This window comes from Megalops cyprinoides, chromosome 2, assembly GCF_013368585.1.
Source record: "Megalops cyprinoides isolate fMegCyp1 chromosome 2, fMegCyp1.pri, whole genome shotgun sequence".
Classification (NCBI taxonomy): Eukaryota; Metazoa; Chordata; class Actinopteri; order Elopiformes; family Megalopidae; genus Megalops; species Megalops cyprinoides.
Window position 1 is genome coordinate 48,009,961 of NC_050584.1, and position 23,673 is coordinate 48,033,633.

At 37.9% G+C, this 23,673-nt stretch overlaps 2 protein-coding genes across 9 annotated transcripts in view; one reads left to right on the top strand and one right to left on the bottom strand.

Annotated features, from left to right (window-relative positions):
• The window catches only part of lrrc7 (leucine rich repeat containing 7), a 100,871-nt gene extending 93,558 nt beyond the window's left edge, over positions 1–7,313 (top strand). For 4 of the 8 annotated variants that reach the window (XM_036520735.1, XM_036520732.1, XM_036520733.1 and 1 more), the window contains 4 exons: positions 641–913; positions 1,856–1,948; positions 5,301–5,358; positions 7,129–7,313. In XM_036520735.1, the coding sequence (XP_036376628.1) occupies positions 641–913; positions 1,856–1,948; positions 5,301–5,312 (378 nt within the window). In that variant the 3' untranslated portion in view covers positions 5,313–5,358; positions 7,129–7,313. Of the gene's footprint in view, positions 1–640; positions 914–1,855; positions 1,949–5,283; positions 5,582–7,128 lie in introns of those variants that run through there. The other 4 variants (XM_036520734.1, XM_036520738.1, XM_036520739.1 and 1 more) reach the window with 3 other exon arrangements.
• A 4,021-nt stretch (positions 7,314–11,334) lies between these two features.
• Positions 11,335–23,365, bottom strand: lrrc40 (leucine rich repeat containing 40). The gene is made up of 15 exons (XM_036521738.1): positions 23,025–23,365; positions 22,398–22,579; positions 21,914–21,987; positions 21,493–21,622; positions 21,072–21,195; positions 20,215–20,357; positions 19,766–19,938; positions 18,851–18,941; positions 18,635–18,680; positions 16,314–16,425; positions 15,973–16,080; positions 15,395–15,505; positions 12,753–12,830; positions 12,467–12,652; positions 11,335–12,025 (listed from the first exon to the last, which is right to left on the bottom strand). Exons 1-15 carry the CDS (start codon positions 23,167–23,169, stop codon positions 11,920–11,922), a joined length of 1,809 nt encoding a protein of 602 aa, XP_036377631.1. The 5' UTR covers positions 23,170–23,365; the 3' UTR covers positions 11,335–11,919.
• Between the last annotated feature and the right edge of the window lie 308 nt (positions 23,366–23,673).

The window sequence follows — 23,673 nt, forward strand, 5'->3', positions numbered from 1 at the left end:
GTTTCCCCAGTAACCACAGTGCTGCCAATGCTGGTGTGGCTGTCATTGCTTTCTGGGCATGTCCTTTTGTGTATCTTAGATAAACTTGTTACTGTCTGTCTGCATTGTTTTCTGTAGAAGGAAATATTAAAGGAAAAGGAACAAGTTTCCTCTTGGAAATTAAGAAACAAAATAACAAAACTGTCACACATCTGGCACATATGTTTGCACTAGCTGTAGGTGCACACTGGTAAAGAACTGTATAGATATACAAATAAATGTTTGTTTTGTGTTGTCTTGTGCTCTGTCTGAAAAATGATAAAAGTAAATATTACATTGTATTAAAAAGTGTAAAATACTTTTTGAGTAGTGAGCACTATGCCTGATATGAAAAAAAAAACTTAATAATAGAGTTTGTTTTTGTGGATAGCCTGAGGTAAAGCTGGAAAGAAGTCTTCTTTGAAGAAGAAGCTCTTCTTAGAAAATGAGAGGACAAGGTTATCTTAAAGAACATACATCACTCCTCCTCTCCCCCCTTGGCTTTGATTCTCAGAGAGACACGAATGCTATTGCATGCAGCGTTAGCACCAGCATCGCACCTCGCCCTTGGGCTGTTTCTTAGAGTCACCACGTGTAAGATGTACCGTTTGCGTTTTTGCAGCTCCCTGACTCTTTGCCTAACGGGTTGAATTACCCACAGGCAGGTGGCCACCCCATCCAAACACAGACAATGATCGTGACCTCGGCGTCAGCCACACCGCCGCACCGCCCCGCCCGTGATCAGCAGTATGAGGGGGCCATCAACAAAATCTCAATCCAGCAGTACCAGTCCCCGCTGCCCATGCCCATCTCCGCCACCAGCCCCCGGCCGCAGAGCGCACGCTGCCTCATTCAGACCAAAGGGCAGAAGAGTATTGATGGATACCAGGAGCAGGTAGGAGCTTCCCAGACATCCTCCAGTTCTGTCTCCCCCCTCCCCGTGCTGTGGACATAAGCAGCTGAGATTTATCACAGGCTGCATGCCAAAGGTGCTATTATCACGGAAGAGTATTGTGCAAATGCTGGACCTAAGATAGGAGAGTGAGAGATTTTGGGTTTTGGTCTTTGCATTTCAAATTGTTCTTGTACAGTTGGCAGCATATTCCAAGAGAAGTTGAGAGGTGGAGCAACATGCACACATTCAAATTTATACAAACTATTGTTTAGCAGTTGATGCTTTAATTTGTGTCTGTTTTGTGTCTGTCTGTAGTGAGTTGTATGCAGGTAAATGCATCTCGTAGTTTACAGTTCTATAACGATGATACTGCCAACTAAACAAAACATTGTAGCTAGCTATGTAGTGAGTCAATGTTGTATACTCGTATTAGTCACAGTGCTAGCTATGTTGCACAATCAATTTATAATTTTCCTCTGTAACACAGAATCATTACTACAACTAGTGAAACCTGAGCTAGACACCTTACATATGCAGTTAATAACTAGTAACAGGACCAAGATGGGTATTTAAGTATGAAAGCCCCTTTTGAAAAGCACTCTACGTTAAACAACTTTTTGCTTTATTTGATTTATTCTAGTATTAATGTACATAATTAGATATTAGCATGATGTAATCTGCATCCTGAACTTGGAAGGAAAGAAGAGGATATTTCAGCTTTGTGAAACTTGACAAGTACAAGCCTGTGGTGCTTAGAATATCTATCACAGTATAACCTTTTCATGCAGTGTTACCACAATGTGATGGCTGAGAGGATGACTCATAAATTGGAAATGGACATAGGAGCTAGGAGTCATAACACATTATTATACAATCTAAATTTCATTGGTGTAACTTGGAGTATTATTTCATCGCGTTACTGTTACTGTTTTTCTCTAACAGTTCTGTGTGCGGATAGAAAAGAACCCTGGTCTTGGTTTCAGCATCTCAGGGGGAATAAGTGGACAGGGAAACCCTTTCAAGCCTTCAGATATGGTAAGACTGCTGCATCCTTTTTCTGCATCCGTGAGTGAGCCAATATTTTTTGGCCTTGCATTTTGCCCACAGATAAGAAGGTTTAATAACATTCTTGTTTCAGTCTCCATGGCTTTATTTTTTATAATTTTCATATTTCAGATGTTTGTACATTGAACAGTGTTGCAATCATTTTTACTGGAGGAAACAGGATAAGTAGGTCTCACTTCAGAGTTGTCATGGAAACGCCTGCTGCTGCTGCTGCTGCTGCTGCTCCTGCTGCTGCTGTTACTGCAGCTAAGTAAAGTATTGCTCACTAGTCTAGTACATCACCTTTGAACCTTTATTGTTCTTGCTGGCCATGGAGTCAAGATTCAAAGCAAGGTCTTCACAAATAATTAGTCAATTTTCCATCTAATTGCACCCTTGGTTTTTCTTATTTTGTTCTTGTAGACGAACAAAGTACAACTGCGGTTAACACTTCCAGTAATAAAAGACCTTCTCAGTATTTCACTGAATCGCCCACAGACGCCTCACCATTAAAATTTATGAGACAAATGGCAGATTATTGGCAACGTACACGTTTGGTATGCAAGCTTCAACCAAATAGGAATGCAACCTAATAGGAATAAATATATAAATAGATAGATATATAGATATAGATAGATAAATAGGTAGTTAAGTAGTAGTATGTGGTATTGTTCATATACATGTATTAAGATTTGAGTTTGGCTTGACAAAAACTGCAGTGTTGCATGTTTAAATATATAATGAGTGTTCTTGCCTGATGTTGAAAAAATACTGCCCTTTTAAAATTCCACATAAATAATTTCAAATACTGGACGTCATCAAATAATTTCTGCAAAAAAATCAACCAAGAGGGTAATCACTCTGTTCTGTAATGATGCACACATTTTAAAAAGTTCAAAACAAAAAGGTTGAAGGGTAAAAAAATTATAGTCGTGAATTAACTACTAATCACAAAAGCCTTGAAACATTTTTCATAATGAGAAGTCTGCTTGGACAATTCATTCAAGAATTTGCCGGTGCCTCTTAAATAGCCGCTGTTGTTTCTCAAAATAGGAAACATGAGGGGATAAAGGTTAGCCATGGCTTTTGAAAGGTTCTTATTCCTCTTGAGAGTAATGACTGTGGGCACCGCAGGGCACAGAGGCCAGTTAACTCATTCATTATTAAAGAGAAGTAAAAGTGCCAGACGTGATCCCCATCATCTGACAAACAGGGCAGATTTTCAGACTCCAAAGGAGGGTTAGTGAAGCTAATCATTACAAAGGAGAAGCTAATCCCTATTTGTAAGGGGAGCTGGACCAGCCCTATTAGTGCAGACAGAGAGAAATGGATCCTCTTTGCTAAGAGGCTAGCAGTTTTTCAGCAAGGGCTTAACAAGTATTGGCGCACAAAATATTTGACAACTGTGTTGTTAAATGAATGCTGTGACAAAGAGGAACTCCGTAAACCTCCGTCTTAAATGAAGAGACAGCACTATCAGTAGAAAAAAATAAAACCCAATGAAGTGTCTCAGAGACATTTCATACTGACTATCAGCCAAAAAATTAAACATCAATGTTCATGCACTGATAATTACATTAAAGCATTTTTTTACATACTTAAGTACATGATGTTGTATCCGTGCTTGAAAAAATTTACATTGAGAAAGTTTGTTACTCTGTTTTTCAATTGTCATGTTTTGAACAAGCTTCCCCACTTCCCTGCTGTTTTTACATATTCCCTTAAGACAGCAGCAGTGTACCTGTTAGTATGGGGTGTAGGTAGATAGTCAAAGCAATTAGTAAGGTAGCGCTGACGAAATTACAGAGAGAAAAATGACAAAACAGACCAGTCGAAAAAGAAGTAAAAAGAAGAAATGTTAATCAAAACACTGCTTTCGAAAGAAAAAAAAGTTAAATACTGGCCTTGTTTCCTCGGGAACATGAATCATGCTGAATCTCATTATAAACGTTGTGTGGGCAGACCTTTTCTGGATGCTGTTTTGCTCAGGCATGGATGTTTTTACGCTTCCGCTGTCAGTGGTGTGTGATATGGGGGTTTGTGCGCGATGTTGGCTGCTCCTCCTTAATGGTCCTGCCTATATCATTCTGCTGAAGAGCCCTAGGTGTATAGGTGGAAGCTCTACAGCAGGTGGTAACATCCTCAGTATCTGATACGTGAGGTGTATTGTATCCATGCAGAAGATGTGATTTAATGTTCAGTTATTATTGAAGTAAGGTATGTGTAAATAAATTGTATACTCATAATTTGGTCACAATATTGTCTTTTTACGTTTCACCTTAAAATGCAGCTTAATTTTTTTTGCATCTGTGTTTTCAACAGACGATAATTAACATCCAAGCACATTAGCCACTATGCTATATTTTGTGTACATCTCAATGATTGTAATCATTTTTTTTTGTTATTTACTCATTTATTATCCAACATTGAATTGTTTGTTCTTACAAGGCCACAATGCAATTTGACACCGTTTTCAGAAGTCATTGGTGACACCATATTTCCTAGTTATTTTGTTGGTATTATTAGTGTGAGAGTTCACCTGTGTTTTTCTTTATGTTGTGTTTTGGAGTCTTAGATGTATCCACTGAAAAGTCTTATGACTGGCTACCATGTATTTCCTTTATTTTTAACTTGACATTTTAACTTCAATAAGTACGTCCTGTGGACATAAAAACCTGTGGACAGTATTGTCCTGAGTCAACCCATCTCATTTTTCTACTCCTGATAAAGGATGAGCAAGTGAGAAATAGTTACACAACTAAAAGCATATACTGTAACTCCAGTGAATGGATTATATGATTCACAGTGTAACTGGGAGTGTTGAGCTTATGTATTTGCTGAAATAATTGAAAATATTGGTACACTTACAATCTCTGCCTTGACAGCTATAGTAATATACTGGAAAATGCCATTCAACCAGATTGGGCCAATAATAACCATTCAGTGTTTTTAATTTGATTGTACAATATGAAGAATCCAGTTGAAAATATAAGATGAAAAAACAGTAGTTCAGCCTGTAGTGGTATTTCTGTTGCACGTGTATTCATAATCATAGTAAAGTGATATTCTGTTGACATAAGTTTAATGTTATCTCTACTGAACATTTCAGTAGGTCTCACTTACTGGGTTCTGTGTTACACGTTTAGCACTGACCAGCAGAATGAAAATTACATTACAGTGTTACTGTACAGCTGTCAATAAAACCCAGCTGTACAACTACCGAAACACCCTGGTTAAAAAAAAAAAGAAAATCCAGACTGAAAGGCAAAGATTCTAAACCATCTTTACCATCTGGTTCCTAACCTCATATCACTTTTGACTTATAGGGTATCTTTGTTACTAGGGTACAGCCTGACGGACCTGCCTCCAACGTGCTTCGACCAGGAGACAAAATTCTGAAGGTAACAGCGTTCTCCATCGCTGCGCATCGCTCACGCCTCTGTGACGACGTGCTCTTCACCACATCGCCAGTAGAGGCCTTGCACGTGCCGTTTCACGCTGCCAGTTTGTCTGCTTGGTGGGCATGCTCCGCTGTGTCAGTCATAGTTCCAATTTACCCTTTCCTTCAATAATCTTTACAATCCATGCTATATGTTTTGTGGGGAAAAAACAGTCCAGCCACTAAATGAGGCAAAGTATGTGAAGTAACTATTCACTCCCTATATTAAATAACACCATATATATATATATATATATATATATATATATATATATATATATATGTCTACTTTGAAGAATCTAAAATATGAGATAGTTTTGATTTAACACCTTAGGTGACTGCATAATTCCGTTGGTGTTATTTCAAAGTTTTGATGTCTTTACTATCATTGTGAAATGTACATACATAGGCATTTAACAGATGCTCTAATCCAGAGTGACTTACATCAATTATAGGTTTTTACAATGTTATCTATTTATACAGTTGGATATTTATTGAGGCAGTTGTGGGTTAAGTACCTTGCCCAAGCGTACAGCAGCAGTGCCCCCGTGGGGAATCGAACCGGCAAACTTACGATTACGAGTCCTGCTCCTTAACCACTATGGTGCACTGTCACCCCTGTAAAATTTTAAAATGAAGAAAAATCCTTCCATGAGTAGGTGTGTCCAAACTTTTGACTGGTACTGGTAAATACATATAAATAAATTATATGGATGTTTTTTTCTCAGTAGACTTCCCCGTTTTTTCATCTTTGCACTGTGCAGCAAAGATTGAATCTGGTCTTGAATGTTGTGTTTCATCACACTCAGATGTCCCAGTCTGCCCCTGGCCTGTCCTTTGTGTATTTTAGACCTACTCCTCTGAAGGCAGCAGAACATTTCTACTTTTCACTATTGAAATTGATGGGGAAATCCCCATCCCCACTTTATACTAAATGAGACTGTCAATCCGCAGTGTTTTTTGTGTGGCTTGCTTGAAGGGTGTGTACCCCCAGGTCACTCTCAGCTCACACAGGTCTTTGGAGAAACTAAAAGTAGATTCATACTCTGAGAAAAAACTGTCAAACTGTCAGTCAGTTCGATTAATAAGCAGTATCTAAATAAAACATGGAAGCTCAGCACTTTCATGCATGAATAATAATTTTTGTTACACACATTGACAGGATACTTCAGATAGTCAGCCTTATGGGTAACAGATTGATGCCACTGTAGCTGTCAATTCCTCTACAGCGTGTCGTGGCTTTCTGGGATTTTTGGTCCATGTAACGCTGCCATTCAGACAATATTTGTCTCATGAACCAATACAACACACCCAGCATTGTAACATATGTGAACCAGTATGTTCATGAACCATAGGTTCCCTATGCCAACCAGGGGATTGTAGCATTCCCTACTGTTGTTGGCATGTCTTTGGTTTCTGTGTTGCTTTAAATGTGCGCAAGTAGAAGCACCCCCCCCAACCCCCCCCATGCCGTAGCCTGTAGAAACAGGCACCTCTCTGCTCTCTCCACAGATGGAAGTGTTAGCTGAAGATCAGACCTCTAAAGTCCAGCTTCTTCCCCCTTTTCTCTCCTTTACAGCATGACTCCTCCTTCCTGTGTTGTTCTCTCTCTTTCTCCTCCTTGACAGTGTTGTGTTTCCTTATCTCCACTGAGCTAGGCCTGTTCCCAGTCCTCCCACGCTGCCCCGCCCTCTTCACCCTGTTCACCATGTGCTTCATTCTTGCATTGCAGGCCAATGGACATAGTTTTTTACACATGGAACATGAAACTGCGGTCTCTCTGCTGAAGAGTTTCCAGAAAACTGTGGACTTGGTTATCTTGAGGGAGAGCACAATCTAAATATTTTTTTACTACACCTTGACTTCTCACATGGAAGGAACATTGAAATATGTACAAGTTATCCAAACCTGTTTTTATTTAGGAACAAAAATATTTGCCAATTGCTGGACCAATGGCAAATACTAGTGCCAAATGTACAATAGAATACATATCTTATAAAAATGGATTAAAAAGGAAACAAAAAGTTTAAATTTTATGTTGATGTGATTGACATTCATTTATATCTATCAGCCTGTGGCTATAGATTGGTGCAATTTTTTTTTTTTAAATTTGCTTAATTTTTAATTCCTATTGTTTAAAATCTTTTTATAGTAGTGTTTCATTTAGATTTTAGAGCATGAAAGCACACTAGCACTAGGACTTACATTCACCATAAACACTGCCTCAACATTGTATATGCCTTTTATGTGTGTGTGTGTATATATATATATATATATATATATATATATATACATATATATATATATATGTATATATGTATGTATAGATAGATAGATAGATAGTTAAGGAGGCCTGGGTGAAGGAATGGTAATGCTAATGGAAGAAATTTAAATTATTAAAATAATCAAATACAAATTAAATAATCAAATTCAGAAATCTATCAATTCCCATACCGACCTTTCTGAACTACATTTTAATTTTGGAATACCATTATAAACTTTTTATCATGGTTCTACCATCCTTTTTTTCTTTTTTTTTGCATTTTATGTATGTTTTAAATTTTGAATTTATGCTTGTTGGTACATTAAACCAGCTACTGCATTGGGTGTGTTAGATTTTGAAGTGTTTCAGATGGGGTCTGGGTTTGCTGCTGTGGAAAAGAAACCAAAGCAATACCCAAAGAACAGCTACATTTCCATGCAGTGCCATCTGCTGGTAGCCCCTTCCAATACGAGCAGCATTGTCTCAAGTTCCTACTCGGAATGAGCTCAACAGTCAGGTGCTGGGGTATGGTATGACACGAACATAGAATATGTGTTTTAAACGTTGCTCTCTCTCTCCCTGTCAGCAGTCTCTTCTGTCATAGAGATGCCTAAAAGTTAAAATGGGTTCACACCACGATGAGTTCACCGTACCTTCAGCCACCCAGACAAAAGACCTCAGTGCCAGAAACAGTTTGGAAATGAGGATAATACTGTCTATGAGAATGACTTTACTTTCTCTAAAGCCAAAGCTGCTTCATATTTATGAATTCCTCCACTCATGCAATATCATGGCCTCAGCTGAAGATCTTATAACTTCAGCTTACCGTTTTGATTTCTTTGGAGGTATTGGGCGATAAACTTTCTTTGCCCATCACATATATACTTTCTGAACAGGCAATGACAGACATGCAAGAGCAAGTTCCAACCAACTGAAAAGATCTGAACAACTACTGTGGTGAGTTGTTAAAAATACATTTCATCAGAGAATAAAGTTGCTAATGTCTTTGAACAAAAACATTCTTAAGTGTCAGCATTCACACCTTAGCAAAGATGTGGAACTGTTGTAAAGATGTGCTGCATTTGTCTGTGAAAGGGTTGGTTAGGGTGACAGCAGTGATCTACCATTAAGCACTGCTTTTGAGGCATAATATTTCAGTTGCAATGTTTTGAACTCTGTTTCATGGAAAAGATCTCACTACTCTTGTCATCTGTAGATATGGTAGAGGTATAGTTCTTCATGAAAGTAAAGACATAAATCAGAGAATTTATTTATGAATAAAACTGTCCTAAAGATGTTGATATCTCCCACTGTTTGTGGTCTAAGATAGAGAATCAGAACAGGGCCAGATGTGCACATTCAGACTGCAGAGGTTTCCCAATTTCACATTTAAATATGGAATTTAAGTTTTGGAACATTTCCCATACATTAAACTGCAAGCCTCCATAGACATCTTTATTTTGATCAGTCTGAAGCTACAAGCTTTTGTCATGGTCCTGTTTTTGTTTCAAATGTACTTGGACTGAATGGAGCATCAATTACCTTCAGATTCCACCTTGTAACCTGAACTGAGACTAATGCTGGTGAAGCAGTAGGACAGGAGAATGGACAGAACTATTAGGATATTGTATTGTTTCCAACAATAACATCAAAAACTCACAGCTCATACATTTCATTTAATCAGACTACTGAATGGATTTCCATTTTAAGCTCTGTTGCAGCATGCTTTCCTTTTTATACTTGTCTTTGAATATGTTTTAAGAGGAAACATCTTCTCTTTTTAAGTGGACGTATTAATTGTCTGTTTTATTAAAGTTTTCTCTCAGACTTGAAAAAACAAAGGTCTTTAATATGCAAAGACAGTTCATAATGTTAAAATTGGTGCCATATCATTCTTATTGAAGGTATATCACAAATGAATCTTAAAAAATGTTTCATGGCTTTTTAGAGGGAAACAAATGTAGCATTTAATGTGACATTTTTGAGCAAAACTAAGCAGTCAAGAACAGAAGGAAAGACCTCGGCAAATCTGTGCCTAGCTAAGCTGGTACAAGGTACTGAGCTACCATTAACCAAAATTAAGTTTGGACAAATAAATTACAATTTTAAGAAAAAAATGACATAAACCTATAGAAAGTTTGATATAATTTTTTTACTAAATGTTTTCATGTAAGTATTTCTAATATATTGATAAACTTAGCTTTGCTCAAATTGTAAACTTTTTTATGGACTGTGAGTGTGGACAGACAAAACGTATTCAGGACTTGAAGAGAAGCTATAGTATCTGACCTGTAAAATTGATTTCTACAGTAATTGTGAATTTGTGTTATACAAATTATATATATGTATATGAATATAAAATGGTCATTTTTGTATGTGTTCAAATACAACTAAATATGAAAAACAAATACATGGTACTTTTCTGTCTAATTGCAGTATTGATGTAAATAATTGTGAATGAAAACATTTAAATAATTCATAGATTGTGAATGTACTCCAAGCTTCTGCAGTATGAAGACTTACTGGACTTGAATGCTGCTTCATTTTTTTTGTGCAAAAAGTAATTTTAACTAAAAAAATATTCTGTTTAGTTGGACAGATTTTGTGAGAATTTATCCCGTTTATTGATTTGCACATGCAAGTTTAATCCTTCCAGTTTTATTTCTGTATTGACACAAAGATATGTAATTGGTAAAATATATATATTCTGTGTCTAGAATGCATTTTGCAGACGCTATCTGTAAATATTTAAGATGACTTTTAATAAAAATTACGGAAAAACAAAATGCTGTGCAGCAAATAACAGAGCCATTTTCGGCTTTGGAAGTAAAACCTTTTTCAGTATTTAAGAAGTGTTTTGAATAATGTATGAAAGTCTATTGTACAAATAATAAAAACGTCACTTTATTGTTAAATGCTGTGTCCTGTGTGATGTGTGCAGAAATGACCGTATTTGGATATATGTCCAGGTTATATTAAAATCATTTTACTCATCAAAATCTTAATGCCACCAATGACTGTATGTTTCACCACTGTGAATGGTGAAATTCACTTTGCCAATTTTCCATAAAGCAGTTTGAAGAACTGCCTGTAACATCATGTGCATCATGTAACATCATGTAACATCATCTTAATAATTGTAACCACAAAACAGTACATATGAAAAATATTTTTTGGTAACATTTATTGGCATGGTGCCTTGAATCATATTCCAACATGCTTGAGAAAGATTTTGGGAAGTGCTGTAAATACTCAAACAACAGGAAAACACAAATATCAGACACCTATAAAACATATTAATTGTAATTGGTGAAGATATTCACAGTCCTTCCAGGCACATTTGAAGTCTCTGTGTTTCATGAAAGTGGTACATTAAGATTCAAGCTGTGCCATTTTCAAACAATTCATATTTCTGTTAGCTCTGATATGGGAATATTGAAATGGTAAGTGGTAAGAACCGAACAGCTAGAAAAGTGAAAATATAAAAAAAATTGGTTTTATTAGACCAAAGTGGCAGGCAAAGGTGAATAGGTAGAAAATGTATCCCAATTTCATGCTCTATATGATTATATCTGGAAATCACAGCTCAGTAAAAAATTATGGAAAGTATTTGTAGCAAAAATATTTGTACAAAGACAAAGTAATTTTAAAATGTCATGAAGTTTGTGCCATGACAGTGAATTACTGTTACAAAATTACCCTGTGATCTAAAATGAACTGCCTTTTTACTCCAAATTACTATTAGATCTACTAGTTTTGTGCATATGATTTGGAGTGTCATCAACTGAAATCAAGGATTTACCACATAATACAAGTTAGCCACTTACATCTTCAACTTTATATAATAGGTATATCAAAGGTGCCAGTCATGAAAACAGCTCATTGGGTAACTTTGGCAGGAAGGCATTACAGAGTAAGATCTTTTCAGGAGCAGACATGTCTGGTACCTTTGTTCCCACAACTTTAGTGCAGTGAACTCAGGCACTGTTTTTTACTCTTGATAATATTAATGTACCACTTCTGTTTTGATTCAAAACTATGAGCTGGCAGGCTCCAAGCAAACATGCTGAGACAGCAGTCTGACTGTTAAATTTCACAGTGAATCAAAACTGAGCAACCTGTTCGGTACTCATTTAGAATGTTCAGCGTTTCCTCAACAGAAGGGGTTCTTTTGTAACCTTCAGAGATTAGAATAACACTAGTTTTGAGCTGCAACATTACACTGCAAGTCAAAATCTTGGGTCTCCTTCAGCTTTTTGATTAAGTTGGAATTCTACTTCGCAGGTATTCGAGGAGTGCGTCTGTTCCCTTGGCCACAATTGCTGCTCTGGGATTGCGGAATGGATTTCCATCAAGCATGAGGGCTCTTCAGGAGACAGGGAAGAGACAGTCAAACCCTTAAATATCCAAAGCAATGTCCGTTAAATTTAGTTTTACCTTTTACACATACAACCATTGGATTAAGGTAGGCTGTGCCTTCTGTTAAGACAAGTAGAATGGCCAAATGGCACTGTCTATAAAGGAAGCTTCAGGCAATTAATGTGTTTTTATTTAATAAAGATGGAAGGAACCACCTCTCCTTACATTCTTCCACTGGTCACCAACTGTGGTCCTTCTCAGATGCATACTGCTACTATAATGGCATTTCTCCTTCCTACCACAAACCCTCATCTCTACCCACTTCCTTGCAGGCTCCCTTTGCTCCTTATACTTCAACAGCACCTTTATGGTCTGGGATTGGGACAATACTGCAAAGTCTCACTGAGGCACCAGGACAAAGAATGTTGCAGTGTTGGGTTGTCCCTACCTTAGGCTTGTACAGTTGCCCAGCTCAGGGGGCACATGCATGATGTCATTATTTTGTAGGTCCAGAGTGGATAGCCTGTCCAAGCCCTTAAGCTGGATCGCATCGATGCTGCCCACCTGGTTGTTACTGATTAAAATGGCCTCCAGGTTGGGAAGCCTGTACAGCACGTCTGGAAATGACTTAAACCTGCAGGATTAGAAGTGTTGTTCAATCACTGATATCACAAATCTGCACAGCTAATTAAACTTAGTGTCAACATCTGATAGGCTCAATGTTATCTCCTCACCTGTTGAAAGACAGTATGATGGTCCGCAGTTTTGTCAAGGCCTCTAGTTCCAAAGGCAGTGATGTCAAAAGGTTGTTCCTAGAGAGAGTGAAAAATAATATTGGAATAGACTACATTTGTTCTGTTTGTTTTACAAGATTGCATTACATGTTGCCTGGTCAGCTTCATTAAGTAACATACAGTACCAGTCAAAAGTTTGGACACACCTGATTAGGACAGTGGGAAACAGGAATAAAAAAACAATTTGATCTAAAGACTTATGCTTAAATGCTTGAAATTCATTTCTAAGACAAATATATATAGTGAAGTTTATGCCTATGTATGAATTTCCTTATATATATATTTTCCTTATATATATATATTTTTGGCTATTTTGAAGAATCCAAAATATAAGATATAAGTTTTGATTTGTTATAACACTTTTTGGTCACTGCATAAGTCCATTTGTGTTATTTCATAGTTTTGATGTCTTTACTGTTATTCTAAATTGTGAAAAATAGCAAAAATAAAGAAAGAAAAGTGTGTCCACACTTTTGAAAGGAACTGTATCTGACTTTCCTGAATGGCCAAGCATGTGGAAACAGGTGTAGTCAGGTGTGTTGTGCTTAATGAAGGGCTTTCTGTGTGATCCTGGTACAAATACTGGACCAGCATTGTGAGCAATCCTCATGTAAAGGACAGTACTAGTGTGCTGCTGTAATAGTACTAGATCTGTGACCTCTTATAAATGACCCACCGTCAATCACATATACCAATATACACACACCTACACCCACACATTATACATTCCCTGAATTTTACCCTTAAACAACAAATTTACGTGTTCAGTATGATGACACTGGCATCTTGGTTAGTATGAAATGCACAGGGCTAAATTGCCTATGTATTGTTTAAAAATCCTTCTTGCCTATTCACACAGCATTACTTAGTACTCAGTCTATGACTAACCAAAAAATTTATCTGAACAGTCTTATCATTGGAAGAAAGTGGGCTTTTGTGAGGTCAGATATTTCCCCTAGGATATGGTTGCTCAGAGAGAGACAGACGGCAGGGTTTGACACAGGGGGTGGATTGGCAATGATACACACTACTGATGCACTCTTAAAATCATTCCCTTTTCCCTTATTAGTCTTTTGAATGTTTGGGCAGTCAAATTACCCTCTCCCCAGCCAACAGCAAATGTTTTGATAGAATGTTTTCAATCAGTATATGACATCATCTCTGGAGAAAACTGCTCCCTGATAACAACTCAGAGGCAAGGTTTCTGGACTTGTGGTGCCTCATGTTTACATAAATACCATTTGGTAGACAAATATGGTCTGAATACAGCTAGATCCTCCTAGTCTGGTTACAAAAGAGGGGAAGAACAACCCTAAGCATCTGTTCACTACTTCTGATTACCTTCTTTATTCTGATAACAATGCTGAAAAAAACAATGCTGCACACAAAAAAAAATTAAATCAGTTACAATGGTTCTGATGAGAGGAATAATGCTACAAATTCTGATAATGTCTCTCTCATGTTATTCTGAGATAATCCCAACAGGCATGTCTACACACATTTCAAAAATGAGAATCATCTTGTGTTTGTCTTTCTCCTATTGCCACGTCACTGGTGTGGTCAGGTATGTCTATCCGGAATCTTGTGGTAATACCTATTGTTAACAGGTCACTACTAGCTGGAAATGATCTGCCCTCGAGCAAGCAGTCATTTCTCCCCAATTTCACAGCTGGGCTCAAATAACCCAGCTGTGCCCAGCAAATACAGGCCTGTCCACATTCTGATTTTATAAAATAAAAAAAAAGAAGTCTCAGAATCCATTATAGTCCAGCGGCTCCAAAATCACTTGAAAACAGCTCATATGACCCATTTTGATCACTGCACTGCATCATGAGAGGTGAGACTTTTAAATGAGCACATGAATGCAATCATACTCATGTCTCTATTCTCATTTGATTTCAGTGCCACAGGACTTAAGAATACTACAGGTATCACTGGAAGTGCTCTAAACCAGTTCAGCCACAAAGAAAAGATTGTAACCAGTTTGTGAATGTCAGCGAAGATTTCAACTGCACACAACCTTAAATGTAGGACACCTTACGAATTGGTTATGATGCAGAGAAACTCTTTGATCCATTTAATTTCCCCATTGAACTACAGTAATACCTTGTTGGCTGGGGTTCCCAAATATGTATTGAAAAAAACTGCATATACCCCGTAGACCCGGGTTCAAGGCTGGGTGGGGTGACTGCTCTTGCACTTCGGTGCAGCCACATAACCCTCATACATAAAGTTAATACAACAGCACCTTTTTGTATTTTTCACTAAGACTACAATTAACAGCCTATGGACATCAGGAACAGTGAATATGTAAATACATTTAAGCGGAGACTTTTAATGTTTAAAATCTCACAAGAGTGCTCTGGATCACATTCAATACTGTCCTGTTTTGAATAACAGCTCTACAATTGATATTGATAAATAACTGATGATTAGTTGTTGCTTTGGAGTTGTATGCACAGTGCTTGGTACTACAGAAACACTGCTTAACAAAATTATAATAATTATTCATATGTTTTGGGATGTTGAATTCCATACACATCTTGGTAATAGCTGTGTGATTTTGCACTGAGTGTGTGTACCTCAGGTCTATCTGTACCAGCTGTTTCAGCATACTAAAATCTGGCAGGATGCTGGTCAACTTGTTGAAACCCAGGTTAATATCGGACAGGGTGTCTTGCAGCTCCATAACCCTGTAGGCAAAAGAGAGACTTGACAAACCATATCACTACTATGTTCAGTTTTATTGAGAGTTTACACAAGAGCTACAGTTAATTCTTACTCTACTGAAAACTAAGAAAGTAACCAACTTCTGAGCCTTGTGATTAAGAATACAATCCAAGGATTTCCAGGACACTGCTTGAATTAACAATGTCTGCATTTACTTCAAGCACTACTCAATATTACACATACCTTCTCACTGTCAACTGTAAAATTAAGCAGAACTAGCCAGGTTTAGTCCCTGGCAGTAACAGCAGGTATCTCTCAGCCTCAGTATTTTCTCATCACAACACCTTATTTGCAGATGCTTTCGCAGGAACACCGTATCTGTGATTATGGAGTTTGCGAATTGTTCTGAAATGTCCTATTACAAGGGTTCGTATCCTAACAGCAGCACAGACTGAAGTGTGATGTCATATACGATGATGGATCAGGTTACCTGGGTGGTACTGCCGTCAACTGGTTCTTGCTGAAATTCACAATGGCAACGGGACTGTCACAAGCTGCATCAAAGGCCTCATCGGGGATTGATGCCTCCTGCTTCTCACTGAAAAGAAAATTCTCTAAGTTTACAATAACGACCCACTGAAGAAATGAATTAGTGTATCATATGAGTACATATACTGTATGTATGCATTTATGTATGAATGAATGTACATTTATGAGAAGGTGTACTCGTGGTTTTTCGCTTGTGTTGTACTCTACCTCTCTTGTATGTCGGATAAAAGTGTCTGCCAAATGAATAAATGTAAATATAAATGTGTAAAGAGAAACATGTACCTGTAGTCTAATGTCTTCTGTGTTCTAATGGCATGTACATTGATCCTGGCTTGGCTGGGAAGAGTCATTGCAGTCTTAGGTTCCTCTTGAGCTTTGACATCATGTGTTGGCTCTAAATATCAACGTGGGTTATGAAAATATAATTACTTAAACAGCCCAGAAAATGGAGTACACATGGAGTTAATTTCACAAATTCTCACCGGATTAAATCAGCAATGCAGTTTTCAAACCTGGAATGATTGGAAGGGATATTAAGTTTAAGAGTCTGTTTACTACTTCAGTTCATCTGACAGGTGTGAGAGCTTGTTTCACACAACAGTGCACACAAAAACAGAATGGAGCATAATTTCCTATAGGACCTTTCCCTTGTATACCACTTCAACCCTTGGAGGCGGATTTGATTTAAGGATATGAACCTGTTACCTCCACATTAAGGAAGTTGCAAATTCATACAGCATTTTCAAACATGCGTATATTGGTTAATCTTATTTATAAAGTAAATCTTAATTTTTTTAAGGGGAAACCGATCGAACATCATTGACTTTGAATAAATGTTTATTTTAGAAATCCTTTCTGTAGGAATATTTATTGACTTCCAACACATCACTTTATTCATTCATTTGAAATTTCACTTTTAACAATCAGTGTAGTGCACAAGTGTAGTGCACATATAAGAATAAATTTCTAAAATATATGGTCTAATTTATTTTAAATAATATCTGTAAAGTACAGATCAGAGACAATTATACTGTGGAGAAAATAATAGTCAAGATATCAGCAAGTTGCCTAGCTGTCTAACATTTAGCCTTCTAAAGGAGTATATTCTAAAAGAGTATATTTTCAGTTGCGGGGGTGGTCTCAACAATACTAGCACACAGACGGTCTGGTCTTTGGTCACTACACTTTCAAAATGAGATGGACACTTTATGATATTGTCCTCCATGCACACTTTCCCTGGAAATGTCCATACACTACAAATGATAATTTCATATAGCTAGATTATTTAATAAATAGGTTTAATAAAAGAATATTAAAAACAGCATCTGTAAACCACAAAAGTAAATGATTTCCTCACCCTAGTGACTAAAACTTCTAACAGTATGGTCCACAATATTGGTTTAGGAATTTGTGACTATCTAGCAATTAGTGAGATGTTCATGAAATGTTATATTCTATAGTGACTATTGTGAAAAATGTGTTTTTTTTATTTATATAGCAATAGCTGCTTTTGGGCAGTTTAGTTTTCTAGCTTAGAAAGTTTCTAGCTTTTGAGTTTTTCTCCCTTTGGTGAAACTGATCCATCATTTCTGCTCTTCAATACTCGAGTCTATATGCTCTGAAATTTTTTGTGACTTCTGTAAAATAAATACGATTTCATAAAAAATATCTACAGACAAATGGGATTCGAACAGTATGTATGTCAGATAGTGTCAGATATGCATCAACTATTATATTGAGTTAACGACTGAAAGAGTTAAGGGTCATAATTTGGGACTGTGATGACCTAGGAGGTGACATCAGTGTGTCTGTCCCCTGTGGCCATAATTGGTCCCAAAAGCTATCTCTCTTAGGTCAGACAATGCTGCGTGCTATCTGTCCTCAAGGAGGAATGTCAGGATAATACATTGATTTGGTTTAAGTTCTGAAGGCCCACCTCAAGGTTTAAGATGCCAAAAAGTAATTTGATTGGTTGACTAGAAGGGTTCTGGGGTTCTGGCAGACCATAACTCCTAAAGTGTAGTCTGTTATTGGTGATTTTTGTTTTTGTCAAGTGGGCAGACTGTGCTTCTATGTGACTGCACTCTACACAGAGACACTCTGGGTTCTGGGACTGTCTTATTTTACCATGGAGTGATTTTTTTCTTTTTTCATTTCTACCCTGTTAATTCCCCATTTGTTATGCTTTTCATAGATGAAAGCATAATTTCACCACTCAAGCCCCTGCTATCAGGTGTGAAAAGACTAGTTAAATTTAATTTTCTGAATACGATTTGTCTGATCATGTTGTTGTCCAGAAGATTGTTCGCTTATGCCCAAAATAATCTTTCTAATGAACAAATTTTATTTCCCAATTATTCGTCTGCACACGTGATTCTACCCTGTGATGCTAACTGCAGGCATAACATTCAAGGGCTTTCAGCTGCTGAACTCTAAATTTATATATTTGTACCTTTTACACACCATTATTGGCATGATACAGCACAGCTGAAAAAAACGCATGCCCCTGACTCATTTGATAAGTACCCACATGTGATCCTGCCCCTTATTGCAAGATCAAGGTTTGCATAATATCCCCATAAAACTGATTCATATTGCTGTACCTTGAACACGACTCCTCAAATATTTCAGCAGCTCTTGGGTACCTTTCTGAAAAGCAAATGAAATGGCAATCAGATGCTTAGCATCAGTGGAGTAAATGTGCCATGTATGTCTGATGTCTGGTGAAAGGGTGCTCCTAGCTGTATCTGTGTAAGAGTGAGTTAACGAATGAAAGTGCACTGTGTTTGTTAAACAGCTAAAATAGTGTCTTCACTCACTGTCAGCAGGTCTCTACGGATTGCCCTCAGAGGGTTTCCTTCAAGAGCCAGGATCTTCAGCTTCGGCATGTTACCAAGAGCACATGGCAGGCTGACTCACACAGGAGATAGAGAAACCAAAGTGCATCAGCACCTCACAACACACTTCCACCTTTTCTCAGCACATACATTATGTACATGAATCAAAGCAATGACAAAGTAAATGAAATATTCAGGAAACAGGAGTCCATGTGACACTTATTTTCAAAAAACTGCTTTTAAAGGAATGCTTTTAGACCACAACAGGTGAATCTTTACGACTGATGACAAAAACCAAGCAAGCCATCATGTTTAATGCAATTCATGTGAACTACTATTACATAAATAAACTAGCTAACTATTACCAGAATTGCTGTACCTATACCCTAAAAATACATTCATCAAAACAGACAGAATATTAGTAAATTATTAAACAGATACACAAATGTGTAGGCAGGTAGCTAGCTAACTAGTTCTATAAGTATGTCTGTTCTCCCTCTGAAATATCAAGTTGTGCCTCTCTTCATTCCGAGATGATTTTCCATGTTGACACTGATAGGGTGGTATTCCTGTCATTCTTACTGTACCAATGGTAGAAAATGTAATATTTAATATGCTTAATATGCACTGAACGAACCACTGTTACGAACACTTTCCCACTGCATTTTCATCAATCCCAGACAGCCTTTGCGGCCTTTATAAATGGCAAGTCTAGAATTTCTTGATATCAGGTTGAGAATACGAATTATTAAAATACTGAGCACGCAGATGAGATATGAGACAAAATGATTAACTCACTGATGGCAGTCCAGTTCGCTTGGTTGATAAGTAGACATTTAAATCATTTCATTACTGTATTTACAGCATGTAGTTCCTAGAAGTGTATACTCCGAATACCTGCTGATGTCATTGTTGGTAAGATCCAGACGCTCCAAGTCTTGCAGTAGTGTGATCTCATCAGGCAGGTTTTTCACCTTATTGTCTCTCAGCTCCAGCACATTCAGAGCACTAAGGTGACTCAGATGGTCTGCCTCCAGAACCTCAATCTGATTGTTTCCAACATGGAGCTCCTGGCATAACAATAACGGTCACTGAAAAGCGAGGGGCTTTCAATGAAAGGCTTCACTGTTTTACATTTATGAACTGGAATGTAAATTAATGTTAAGCTCAAAAATAATGTATTGCTTCACTACAAATGACATATTTACAAAATAGTGATCTGTAGTGATATGTATAGTGTGTATATTCACTATTAACTGAACAATCAGAGTTGTAGATTCAACTAAGTGTAAAGGAGGTTACAATGCAGGACTTGCGTATGATAAATATCCATATCCCTGACATACCTTAAGAGTTTTGCAGGAGGGAAACTCAGGAAGAAAGCGCAGTTTGTTGTGCCGCAGGTAAAGCTGTTCTAGGGATGCCATTTGAGCCAAGACAGGGGGGACGCTTTCCAACTGATTGCGGGTGCAGTCCAACAGTTTCAAGTCTGCAGAATTTTAATGCATTGAATTGGGCCAGTTGCTGACCTTTGCACATCTGTTGACAATTTTTCTCTCAAAGGGTATGCAAAGTGGGATAAACTGAACATTGATCTCCCCAAAAACACAAACAATAAACCTTGTACTAACAGCGGTTTTTGCAGTTGACAATGGACTATTGGTTTTCTACAAAAAAGCTGATATCAGCATTTGGTTTAAATGTGAGATGTGCTGGCAGCTCAACATTTGGAGTGAATATGGCCCTGAGAATTCAGTTTGGCTACAGTATTGTTCAGATATACACATCTAAATGTGGCAACTTTGTGCCTAAATGTAAATCTGAATTTTACTAAGAGGCGTCTGTGTGTCTATAGAATATGAGTATTATTAAGGTCATCTATACCCATTTCACACACCGATGCAGAAGGTGATTATTCATTCTTCTGCTACTGTTATCTCTGATATGCAATACATGTATACAAGTATATGATACTGTACATGTTCTATCCTGTTCCTTTTCATGTGTTCACTGTGGTTACATAATGTCCCATGTTCCATCTGCTGTTTTGGATGCTGTTCTAAATATATTTCTAGCCAATTGGCTTAAGCTCAGGAACTGACAAATGTATAAAATCTTGCTGTTTTTGCTCCCTTGGCACAGTCAGTACTGACTGAACAACTGCCAAGGCAGGGTACAGTCTGTATACGGTGTGGACTCTTACTTTTCATGGTACTGATTCCAAGGGGGAGGCTCTTCAGCTTGTTGTGAGACAGGTTGAGCTTCACCAAATTCCTCAGATTGCCCAAGCTGTCAGGCAGAGCTGTCAGTTGGTTGTTGGAGAGATCCTTCGAATCCAAACAATGAAACAAGCTTTGTGGTGTAATCTCAATTAGCAAGACATCACATATTGTTACATATCACAACTTTAAAGAGTTCCCCTCTTCAAATGTAACCTCTAAAAGTGTACACATCATAACCTGGTTTTACTCCTAGCAGTAAATAAAACCCCAAAGTTCATCTCCTAAAGTTATTAAACAGGGTAGCACCACACATGCTATAGACATATGTCACAATGCCACACATAGCTAGGAGTATTGAGTTCTCCATAAAAGGAGGGTGAGACAAATCTTAGAAAAACTCACAATGTCATCTAAATCAACCAACTGTCCAACTCCCTCTGGAATTTCCTCAAGTAGATTCTGCTGCAGCTGCAAGCTGCGAAGGTTCTTCAGAAGCCACAGTTCCTCAGGCAATTCCTTCAGTTTATTGTGGCTGTGTGTAGATGACAAGTACATTACTCTAAGCTCCTTTTCAAAGAACTGAAAAAGACAACAGTTATTGTTCTAATAAGTTCCCACCATTGATGGTGATGCCAGAGGCCTTGGAAACAAGACGGTAAATTGTGAGTTCCTGAAAGTGTTTCAGCCACAAAGGCTTACTGATGCTATACAAAAACAAGGTGTTCTAAAGAACAGATGTTGGAAGGCAAACGGTTGTACAAACACCAGAGAAACACTTAAAGATATGTAATAGTCACCAGGTGTAAAGACAATAAACAAATACCTTAGATTGAGTTTTTGAAGGTTCTCCAGCTCTCCGATAGATGCAGGTAGAGTGGTAAGCTGATTGTCATGGACCTTAAAAGAAGTAGGAAATCTATCACAAAGGCTACATGTACTGCACTTGAATTATATATTTGTATTTTTCCACATACAAAACAAATTAAGAATAACTGAGATCTTGTCTTTGTTTTAGGAACCTGACATAACCAACACAATGTCGATGTTGATGCAGTGCTTATTATTATTACGTTATGTAGCCATCTGCTTTGCAGATACCCTGTTACATCATTTTACATATTATCTACCCCTTTATACCGCTGATTATTTACTGGTGCATTCTAAGTGAGTAATTGTAACTGAGTCCCACTTTAAAATTGTAAGCTAATTTCTGATAGCAAGCCCAGCTCCAAAGACACCAAACCCTACCCACGTCACCCACTGTCCTATTTAATATATAGAAACTATTTCATTAACCCGATACTCACATCTAAAACAACAAGAGCGGGCAACAGTCTAATGTCTTCTGAGAGAACCTCCAACTTGTTTGAAGACAGCAGCAGCTTGGTCAGATCCGTTTGTTCCCACCAGCGGTCGCTGCCTCCGAAAGCCAGGTTCTGTTGCGCCTCCTCCGGCGTGTCTATGTTCAGCCTCCAAACACTCTGTGGCACTAAAGGTATGCAACATCCATTAGCTTTACTTGTACGCCTATAACAGTGTGCAAAACCAGTCTTCATTCCAGATAAGTCAACCACATGAGTAATGAATGGAGGTATTCTCTACCTGTCGCACCTATCAATGTCCATCCTCACTTTGTTTGCACCATAGCTTGCAACAGATGCATCTAGCTATCTACCTAGCAGAATAGTTAGCCAGCCAGCTAACTTGCGTATTCAGACCTCTTGATAAATTTTAGATTCACTGTGTGTTTTCGAATTAGCTAGCTAGCATTGGCTAGCCGGCGACCAACCTAATGACCTGGGTACAGCTAGTTAGCCAACAAGCTGGCTGGTTAACTCACGTTAGAGAAAAGGTGTGGCGCCCAACTAATAGCCAGCTATCTGATGTCCCTAGCTTCAACTCTTGAACATGACATTTCATAAAAAGCCCCTTACCTTCAGTCAAACCCCGTCCTGAGAGATTAAGCTGGCCGCTTTTTCTGGCTGTTTTTAATAATCCACGAGGAACCGGGGACTCTACATTTTCCGTTTTAAACCCGGCCCTGGAATCAATTTTACCACCCCTTTTGAAACGAGACATAACGTTAGCTAAGTGGCTATCAACTGAAGTGAAATAACAGTGGGTGACGTCAATAAAGAGATAGCTGTCTAGAGTTTTAGTTAGTACGATTTTGAATGCTTAAAGTGACGTCTACCGTTAGATAACTCGCTGGAATTGCCGACAGCTAGCGAACGAACTTGCCATTGATATTTATAAAATTAATGTTCGTGGTTCGTGACGGTATCATTCTGCGCAAAATTCTACACAAATTCTCAGATCTATAAAGTAAGTGGATTGGATAAAATTCTGGTCATAGCGAGTAGTCAAGATCCGTCCAGATGACTCCAATTCATACTGCGTCTTTGTGCAAATCGCCATTTTGCGGGCGCCGCATGAGTCTCAGCCAATAACGTTTAAGATTTAATTTACGCGACCCAGGCGCGCGATTTGAGCGCTGTTCAATGCTTTCCCCAGCACAACCCCCAAACAATTCACGTTGAAAGGGGTTGAGTAGTGAAATAGGAAGTACGGTGACCCCAAATA

Coding starts and splice junctions, on each gene's coding strand:
- lrrc40 (XM_036521738.1), bottom strand. CDS start 23,169: ATGTCTCGTTTCAAAAGGGGTGGTAAAATTGATTCCAGGGCCGGGTTT. Junction 20,358..21,071: donor TGGAATCAGTACCATGAAAA/GTAAGAGTCCAC, acceptor AAAATTCTGCAG/ACTTGAAACTGTTGGACTGC. Junction 18,681..18,850: donor TCCGTAGAGACCTGCTGACA/GTGAGTGAAGAC, acceptor TTTGCTTTTCAG/AAAGGTACCCAAGAGCTGCT.